The 10,147-nt window shown below is 38.8% G+C and overlaps 1 protein-coding gene across 2 annotated transcripts; it reads left to right on the top strand.

Annotated features, from left to right (window-relative positions):
- Positions 1-831: 831 nt before the first annotated feature.
- On the top strand, positions 832-8,319 carry LOC131935576 (multiple coagulation factor deficiency protein 2 homolog). 2 transcript variants are annotated; one of them, XM_059292054.1, is made up of 5 exons: positions 832-923; positions 2,095-2,250; positions 4,409-4,489; positions 4,980-5,152; positions 6,580-8,319. In XM_059292054.1, exons 2-5 carry the CDS (start codon positions 2,132-2,134, stop codon positions 6,729-6,731), a joined length of 525 nt encoding a protein of 174 aa, XP_059148037.1. In that variant the 5' UTR covers positions 832-923; positions 2,095-2,131; the 3' UTR covers positions 6,732-8,319. The 2 variants fall into 2 exon arrangements, with proteins under 2 accessions (XP_059148037.1, XP_059148036.1); XM_059292053.1 differs by having other exon boundaries at positions 838-950.
- Positions 8,320-10,147: the final 1,828 nt, after the last annotated feature.

Genomic DNA, 10,147 nt, shown 5'->3' with positions numbered 1-10,147 from the left:
GCAACAATAGTTCAAACACCTTCAATGCCTACATTTATCACCCTCAGAACATCACAAAGCGTAAGATCAATCCAAAAAGCCGACACTGTACCACGGCTGTCGTTGAATCAAAACGTCAAGAAGACCGACAGAAAAAAGGCCAACAGAAAAAAAAATATTTAAAAAATTTAAAATATATAAACCAACAAAAACAACATAAACAACCCTGTGTCATTATTTCTTACATATTTCATTTTTCTACCAGACATTCAAATAAATATAAAACAAAATACCTCTTAAACTACTCAACCCACACATTCTCGTAATCACACAATTTTGTTTTTCCAATCATAAAAATTGATTTTTCCATCATACAAATGATTTATGTTGACATTATCACAGTTGATGAAATTAGCCTAGGAATAGCTTTAGTAGAGCAGATATAGACACTGGTTGAGCCAAATTGTCTAGGACTAGCTTTAGTAGAGCAGATATAGACACTGGTTGAGCCAAATTGTCTAGGACTAGCTTTAGTAGAGCAGATATAGACACTGGTTGAGCCAAATTGTCTAGGACTAGCTTTGGTAGAGCAGATATAGACACTGGTTGAGCCAAATTGTCTAGGACTAGCTTAAGTAGAGCAGATATAGACACTGGTTGAGCCAAATTGTCTAGGACTAGCTTTAGTAGAGCAGATATAGACACTGGTTGAGCCAAATTGTCTAGGACTAGCTTTAGTAGAGCAGATATAGACACTGGTTGAGCCAATCACTCAGTGCCCCAGATGACCAGAGACCACAATGTGAGGACCTTTGAGACAAGCTGACAAGTCCACGTCTCACAACTAAAGACCTTTTCTCTGCCTATACAAACACGGGACATATACTGCACTGTACCTTAATGACGTTCATTCAACTTTTGTTTTCACAAATTCAACTTTAGAGGTCAGTTTTTGCCATCCATTTTTAGAGGTCAGTTTTTGCCATCCGTCTTTAGAGGTCAGTTTTTGCCATCCAACTTTAGAGGTCAGATCTACAAATTAATTTGTAATGAATTTTCATATTGTGGGTCCGTTAAAAATACTACATTTAATGCTCCTAAATCCCCCAAAATTTTGTGTTTTTTAACGGCGCCAAAACTTTTAAAATTCAAAATAAATCAGTTTAAAGATATGCACTTAAGCTTTTTAGCTGAGCAGTCCAAAATATAGTAAAAGATTATGAATTCATTGATTATTGGGCTTAAAATATAATATTTTATGAATCGTGGATAACCTACGAAGAGGTTAATTTTTCAAGATGGCCGCTGTTGTCATAGTTACCAAGATTTTTAAAAATGGGAACATACGCGAATGTCATGATGCATTGTCTTCATGTCTTGACCCACGTACCAATTACGAACCGTATCTGTCAGAAGTGCCTGCAATTTAGCTCGGCCGTTTCGATCTAGACAGACTGACGACAGAGGAAGTGAGTTAAATAAAAGCTTGTAACAACAACAACCAACTTTTTGGCAGCTCTCAATACATAGATCTACATCAATATAAGGTTATACATGTTTGTAGCATTGTGTAGGGTCTGGTCGTCTGTCAGTGACTGACACGGTGTGTAGAGTCTGTCAGTGACTGACACGGTGTGTTAAGTCTGTCAGTGACTGACACGGTGTGTAAAGCCTGTCAGTGACTGACACGGTGTGTAAAGCCTGTCAGTGACTGACACGGTGTGTAGAGTCTGTCAGTGACTGACACGGTGTGTAGAGTCTGTCAGTGACTGACACGGTGTGTAGAGTCTGTCAGTGACTGACACGGTGTGTAAAGTCTGTCAGTGACTGACACGGTGTGTAGAGTCTGTCAGTGACTGACACGGTGTGTAAAGTCTGTCAGTGACTGACACGGTGTGTAGAGTCTGTCAGTGACTGACACGGTGTGTAGAGTCTGTCAGTGACTGACACGGTGTGTAAAGTTCGGCTGCTAGATACACACTGCCACATAACTTTTTTTTTTGTTGTCTTGGCTCCAGTGTTTGTGTAGACTTGTACTGTTCATAATGTCACATAATTTCCTGTTTGTGTAAACTTGTACTGTTCATAATGTCACATAATTTCCTGTTTGCGTAGACTTCAGGTTCCAACCAAATTTGGCTGAATCAAAAACATGGACACCACCCTGAGCCTCCTACCACTTTGTTTGCTGGTTGCCATGGTTACTGCCCACTCAGGACACCACGGAGAACCCCCGAAAAGTTTTGACCCAAACATCATAATGGACCTGGAGTAAGTGCTTCACGTCCTTGACCTACAACTGTCTCATTCTGCCCCGTAGACACACACACTCACACACTAAGACCTCATCTGCCCAAAATTCGCTCTAATACTTTATCTACTTAAGAACTTTGAATGCCTTATCTGCCCAAGCGTATCGCTACTGTTTTAGTTGAACAAAATTACGTGCGATATTTTTTTGTCACGTTCAGAGACCTGAACCATTTTTGTCACGTTCAGACACCTGAACCATTTTTGTCACGTTTAGACACCTGAACCATTTTTGTCACGTTTAGAAACCTGAACCATTTTTGTCACGTTTAGACACATGAACCATTTTACAAGGTTTTTGCAACGGCTGTTTGTTTGTCAGTTTGTTTGTAGTTAGTTTGTGGGTTTGTAGCAAATCTTGCAACTCAATTTTAACCCACTTCTGATGCAGCGATTTCGTTCAAACTTTCAAGATACGTTCCACTTCCAATACAACACGTCCATCAATTTTATAATTTAATTAGATGTTTAGACAATTAATTAAACGGTTTCGGAACTAAGGAGAGATAACAAAATTAAATCAAACGATAGCTTACTCTATTCAATAACGGAAGTGGAGATTACTAGCTAGACGCGATAGCCATAACAACAGATGGTGAGCTGTGGTTCACGATAATGTTAATAATTGTCGAGCCGGTCGATTTAGTGAAGGCTATTAGGGGCAGATAATTTAGTTTTTAAATGATTAGAAATTAAGGGGAGGTAACAAGATCTACTTGATTTGGTTGCTGTAGTCTGTAAACTGTCGTCACGGGTGGCTGATTTAGGGTTTGGGGGTGGATGCGTAGAAGGATAATTTTCTTTCACGAGCTACTGATAGTCTTTTAAAGCAAATATTTGTAGTTGTAGTATTGGTAGATATAGATTATGAATTACTAAAAAGTAGAAAAAAAAAACAGGAATGCGCAACAGCGTGTACCCTCCCACCCCATTTGGACAACTGTGTCTTTCAGGAAGTCTTCACCCGTCACGAAATTGCGGCGTGTGCTACGCCACGGGTCGGCTCGTTAGTTTTATTCCCACGTTTTCTTTAACTTGCTTTCTCTGTTTGTTTTTCCAATCAAATCTTGCGATCGAAATTTCTGGCACTTCCCAGTTAGCTAGCGCGCTGAAATTTTCAGGGAAGCTTTCTTTTGGATGACCATAGAATATTCAATTGTTATTATTACTAAATTGATCAATGGAAACATTTTATTGAGCATTTTAGACCGCTATATAATCTATATATATAATTCTCCTCTGCGAGCCATTAGAAAAAAAAAACGAGCGACGCGTAGCTCGCCTCTCTCTTGCCGCGCGCAGTGACGCGAAACGATCCCACGTCGCGACAAGCTTAGGGGCAGATAATTTAGTTTGAACCGACTTTAAACTTACAGGAGGTAACTATTACCACTGGTGGCCAGTTTGGGGGAGACGATATGGTCGAGTGGTTGGGCACACGATTGCTATCCCACTCGACACGGGTTCAAATCTATGTGTTCTAGTCAGTAACCAGCCCTCGTCCTAACCGCTATCAACTAACCTCTGACAATCATTCACTTGCGATTGAGACCGAAGAAGAAAGGGTCTCTCGTTTTTTACGAGTTGTCTTTTTACGAGTTGTCTTCGTTTACCCAAAAAAAGTGAAAAGATAAAATCGATAGCAAGATTTCAATGCAAACAAACAGACAAAGACTAAAAAGTAGAAAATAATAATCATTAAAAAAGTTAAAAAAAACCCACGTTTTCTGATTGAACTAAAAAGTAGAAAATAAATACTATACATCACAATAATGCAAGCGATCACTCTACTATAAGCGATGAAAAACGTGGGGCGCCGTGATTTTCTTACAGTTTCTAATACTGTTGACTCTCTACAAGCTCCCTAATAAAAGTCAATAGTATTATCTAATCAATAGTAATATAACTTTTACTTCGGCGCCCCACGTTTTTCATCGCTTATAGTAGAGTGATCGCTTGCATTATTGTGATGTATAGTATTTATTTTCTACTTTTTAGTTCAATCAGAAAACGTGGGTTTTTAAAACTTTTTTAATGATTATTATTTTCTTATTTTTGTTGCATTTAAAAGCTTGCTATTCGAATGGTTTTTTTTTATATATGTTTTTCTCCTGTTCAGACACTTGAAAGAACATATGCAGAATCAGATCAACACAGATAGGCCGATGACTCCAACAGAAATGGGGTTCTATTACTTCCGGTAAGTTATTTATAGCGCCGATTATCAATTACCGTGTGCAGACGTTATGTAAAGTTCTGACCCACTAAGCAGCTAAAGTACTGACCTACTTTAACCGTTTAATGCGAACTTAGGTCAACAGTTAAATCTTGACCTACTTCAACAGTTAAATCCTGACCTACTTCAACAGTTAAATCCTGACCTACTTCAACAGTTAAATCCTGACCTACTTCAACAGTTAAATCCTGACCTACTTCAACAGTTAAATCCTGACCTACTTCAACAGTTAAATCCTGACCTACTTCAACAGTTAAATCCTGACCTCCTTCAACAGTTAAATCCTGACCTACTTCAACAGTTAAATCCTGACCTACTGAGTAGTTAAGAAATAATCTACTTTTACAGCTTAATGATGACCCACTTCAACAATTAAGTGCTGACCTACTAATCAGTTATGTGCTGACGTACGTCAAAAGTTAAATACTGACCTACTGCCCTACTTTGTCGCCAGCCTCCATGACATCAACAATGATACACACCTGGACGGCCTTGAAATGCTCAAGGCCCTGAGTCACATCATACACACCACGGACTTTGAACCCGATGTGATCAGCGGCAAGACGGCAGAGGAGGTGGAGGACATGAGGAATAAACGGTTTAGGGAGATGATGGCCAACTTTGTTCGTAAGTAGGGAGATGATGGCCAACTTTGTTCGTAAGTAGGGAGATGATGGCCAACTTTGTTCGTAAGTAGGGAGATGATGGCCAACTTTGTTCGTAAGTAGGGAGATGATGGCCAACTTTGTTCGTAAGTAGGGAGATGATGGCCAACTTTGTTCGTAAGTAGGGAGATGATGGCCAACTTTGTTCGTAAGTAGGGAGATGATGGCCAACTTTGTTCGTAAGTAGGGAGATGATGGCCAACTTTGTTCGTAAGTAGGGAGATGATGGCCAACTTTGTTCGTAAGTAGGGAGTTGATGGCCAACTTTGTTCGTAAGTAGGGAGATGATGGCCAACTTTGTTCGTAAGTAGGGAGATGATGGCCAACTTTGTTCGTAAGTAGGGAGATGATGGTCAACTTTGTTCGTAAGTAGGGAGATGATGGCCAACTTTGTTCGTAAGTAGGGAGATGATGGCCAACTTTGTTCGTAAGTAGGGAGATGATGGCCAACTTTGTTCGTAAGTAGGGAGATGATGGCCAACTTTGTTCGTAAGTAGGGAGATAATGGCCAACTTTGTAGGGAGGTGATGGCCAACTTTGTTCGTAAGTAGGGAGATGAAGGCCAACTTTGTTCGTAAGTAGGGAGATGATGGCCAACTTTGTTCGTAAGTAGGGAGATGATGGCCAACTTTGTTCGTAAGTAGGGAGATGAAGGCCAACTTTGTTCGTAAGTAGGGAGATGATGGCCAACTTTGTTCGTAAGTAGGGAGATGATGGCCGACTTTGTTCGTAAGTAAGGAGATGATGGCCAACTAAGTAGGGAGACGATGGCCAACTAAGTAGGGAGACGATGGCCAACTAAGTAGGGAGATGATGGCCAACTTTGTTCGTAAGTAGGGAGATGATGGCCAACTTCGTTCGTAAGTAGGGAGATGATGGCCAACTAAGTAGGGAGATGATGGCCAACTTTGTTCGTAAGTAGGGAGATGATGGCCAACTTTGTTCGTAAGTAGGGAGATGATGGCCAATTTAGTTCGTAAGTAGGGAGACGATGGCCAACTAAGTAGGGAGAAGATGGCCAACTAAGTAGGGAGATGATGGCCAACTAAGTAGGGAGATGATGGCCAATTTAGTTCGTAAGTAGAGAGATGATGGCCAACTCAGTGGAGAGACGATGGCCAACTAAGTAGGGAGATGTGTGTTGATGTTAGTTTAGAGTATACCAAAACACTGGGACCCATTACCCCACTTGTGAGTCAGTGTGACCTTTGTATGACGGTGACCTTAAATGCTGCTGACCTTTAATGATTGTGTCTTTGAATGACGTTGACTTTTGAGCGACGTTGACCCCCCAAAAATGCCGTGACCTTAAAGTGACTGTGACCTTTAAGTGCCAGTGACCTTTGACCGTGACCTTTGTATAACAACGACCCTCTCGTCCCTGGCCAGACATCATCGACAACGTGCTACAGATGGACGACACGAACGACGACGGCTACCTGAGCTACACCGAATACAGGAGGACCATGCGCCGCGACCCCGAGGGCTTGAGAGAGATGCAGGAGAAGATGGAGCAGCAGCCCTTCAACACGCTTCTGTAACGACACGTTTCATTGGTTCACTCAACGCTTGTAATCACAGCTCTCATTGGTTGCACATTTTTAGATTGCAGGTCGGGGGGTAAATTTAGAATGTTGATTTCCATTTTTACAAGATTTTATTTAACTTGCTTCCCCTGTCTGTCGTGCTTTTGTCTGTTGTCCATCATTTATCGAAACTGCCAAGCGAAATTTCGAGCACTTGTAACTGACCGATTCGTTTCAAACTTAGCATGTGGGTCAAGACCAGATGATAATGCAGTCTGACATCAAATTTGACTAAATTGGATGATTAATTAATTTTCTATGAATTAATTAATAAACTCTAATTAACTTAGAGGGGACTATTATTATTCCACAATTTTACACGTACATTTTCAAATTCACTTAGGCTCCAAGAGTTTTTTGTAATGCAACCTTAAAGTACTGAAAAAAGCATTCAAAACTTTTTAATAACAAGGTTTTATGTAGTAGTGCACTAAAAAGGAGAAAATCAATTATTCTCTTTAAATATTTAATTAATAATACATTATTATTTAAATAACTATAAAGAAAAGCGTGGGTCTCTTCCTAAATATAGTAAAGGTATCCAATAGATGATATAAATTCAAACTAAAGAAGCGCTTTATATAGATGACGTTATGTGTTACAATCAATCAAAAGGAGGTAGAAAACAACAAATCACATATCACGTGTGGATTTAACAACTGTGTCATTGAACCTATTGCCATGTTAAAGTGACCCCTTAAAATACATGTCTTTCACTTACTGATGACGATGACATGATCGTGACTGAAAAAAGTCAGAAGAGAAAAAAAAACAAGAGAAAAGTCACAGGAAACAAAAAACACAGTTTATGCTAGGACAAAAAGTCAACTTTAATTGGAAAAACGTCACAGAAATAGTCACAGAAAAAAAAATCACAAAAATCTTCTAAATATTTTGATTGTGGGTGTTTCTTAATGTGGGCTGTGTTTTTTTGTGTTTGGTAATATATTTATAAACTTTAAAAGCATTATGCTTTATAACAATAATAAATAAAAATATTATAAGGTAATTTACACAGCAACATCAACTTTTGTTACGTATTTAGTTAAACGTAAGTTGATTTGCACTTTCTGAATTGTTAAATACATAAAATTATTAACAAATTCCATGCTAACACACATTTGTGACGTTTTTCCTATAACTTTTTTGCTGTGACTTTTTTTCCTGTAACTTTTTTTCCTGTAACGTTTTCCCTATGACTTTTTCCCTATGACTTTTTCCCTGTGACTTTTTCCTGTGACTTTTTTCCTGTGAGTTTTTTCCTACAGTCGACGTAATACCACACTTGTCAGTGTCACGAATTGCACGTGTCGCGTCAAAGGTTGCATGTAAACATCAGTGCACACCAATGATAATTTATAATGTACGAATATGTATGTTTTAGGGTCAGTTTGTGAGTATGGTCAGTTTATAAGGGTGTGGTCTGTTGTGAGGTGTGGTCAGTTTGTGAGTGAATGTTAAATGTATGATGATACCAGTTTGTGAACATGTGGTCAGTTTGTTTGGGTATAATCATACTGTAATGCTGTGGTCAGTTGATAAGGGGTCATCCATAAATGACGTCACGCTTTTTTTGACGATTTTTACCTCCCCCCTCCCCTCCGTCACACGTCGTCACAAAAAGCCAGACCCCCCCCCCCCTAAAATGACGTCACACCTCAACCTACAACCCCCCTCAAAATTGCAGTTGAATTTTTTTAAAACATTGATATTTTTCCAAAATCTTGTCTAAACTTTTACAATTTATTAAAACAGTTATCTAAAACGCGAAATAACGTCTAAAATTCGTTTTCTAACATTGCTTATTTATAATGCAAAAATGTGACGTCGCAACAGCTGACCCCCCCCCCCCTCCCCCACATCACACATCGTCACAAAATTACGGACCCCCCCTCCCCCCTACGAGTGTGACGTCATTTATGGATGACCCCTAAGGATATACTAAAATTACGATTTAGTCCAATTGACACATCTCTGATGATCCAATCAAAATGCGCATTACAACGTCTGTATATCTTTGTCTTACTGACATGGATAAATACAATCTGGTACAACACAAAAAATTGCTTGGAATTTTTTTAATTGATTAGAAATATTTAGAATTATGAACGAAAATTTAAAAAACAATAAACGTTGTTGAAAAAAAAATTATAGTATTTTTTCTCAAATTTTGATTATAGCTTTGCCGTAGGCGGACAAAAAAAGTACCAAATATTATTCAACTCTTTAAAAATATCTGACTGTATAACTGATCAGCATTTTCATTGCAAAGTAAAAATACTTTCAATCAAGTGGATTTTATAACAAAACAATCCATAAAACATTCTGTCCACCATACACCGATCCACGGTCTAAACGTTTGGTGGACTTGATGACAAAACATTGTGTCCACAACACATTGACCCACGGTCTAAACGTTTGGTGGACTTGATGTGCTGAACACAGCGGCACACACACAATTCCCCACACAATACCCCACACAATACCCCACACAATACCCCACACAATACCGCACACAATACCGCACGCAGTACCCCACACAATACCCCACACAATACCGCACACAGTACCGCACACAATACCCCACACAATACCGCACACAGTACCGCACACAATACCGCACACAATACCCCACACAATACACCACACAATACCCCACACAATGGATGTGTGTGAGAATTTAAAATAATTAGTTTCTGTAGGAATTTAAAAACTAATTCACTATTCGAAAAAGGTAATAAAAAAACAGTTTTTTAAGAACATTCATGAAACTCCTATACTCATTTATAAAACTTCTAAGATCAATTATAGGACATCATATACCATTCACAAAACAAATACGTGGAGTCGTAAAAAATAATGACATCAATATAAGGGTAGGTGTTGAAAACATTTCTGATGGACACTGATGAAAACAGGCAGACAGTAGAGGTCGTTGAGCTGATAACTGATGTTGGGCAGATGCCCCCACAGTGCCCGAGGTCTGTCCAGCAGATATTTGTTCATCGTCCTACTTCAAACAGACATTCTTCCACAAGATTTTTGCCTTTAAATCTTTCGAACGGTTGTGAAAAATTGTTTCAAAATAATAGACCATTCTGAGTTGATCAAAAAGCATTGATATTTTTTTCAAACGTCACCTCATCAACGGAACAAACTTGATTGATTTCAAAAGATTAACATCGGAGCGACGCAACCAAGACGACTTAAATAAACTAGTTATGGGGGATAACAAAGTTTGAAGTCCTCCTCTCATACTTTAGAAATGTTGTTTCGTATCTAATGTTGTATCTTGTTGATTGTTCTTATTATGATTTACATCTTAATTTTTTTGATTTAACTATTTATTTATAGTAGTATGTATATATCTG

Source organism: Physella acuta, unplaced genomic scaffold (assembly GCF_028476545.2).
Source record: "Physella acuta isolate Inbredline_101_S28 unplaced genomic scaffold, ASM2847654v3 ptg000148l, whole genome shotgun sequence".
Taxonomy (NCBI): Eukaryota; Metazoa; Mollusca; class Gastropoda; family Physidae; genus Physella; species Physella acuta.
The sequence above is the reverse complement of the archived record's forward strand: the minus strand, read 5'-3'. Positions and strand labels throughout refer to the sequence as shown.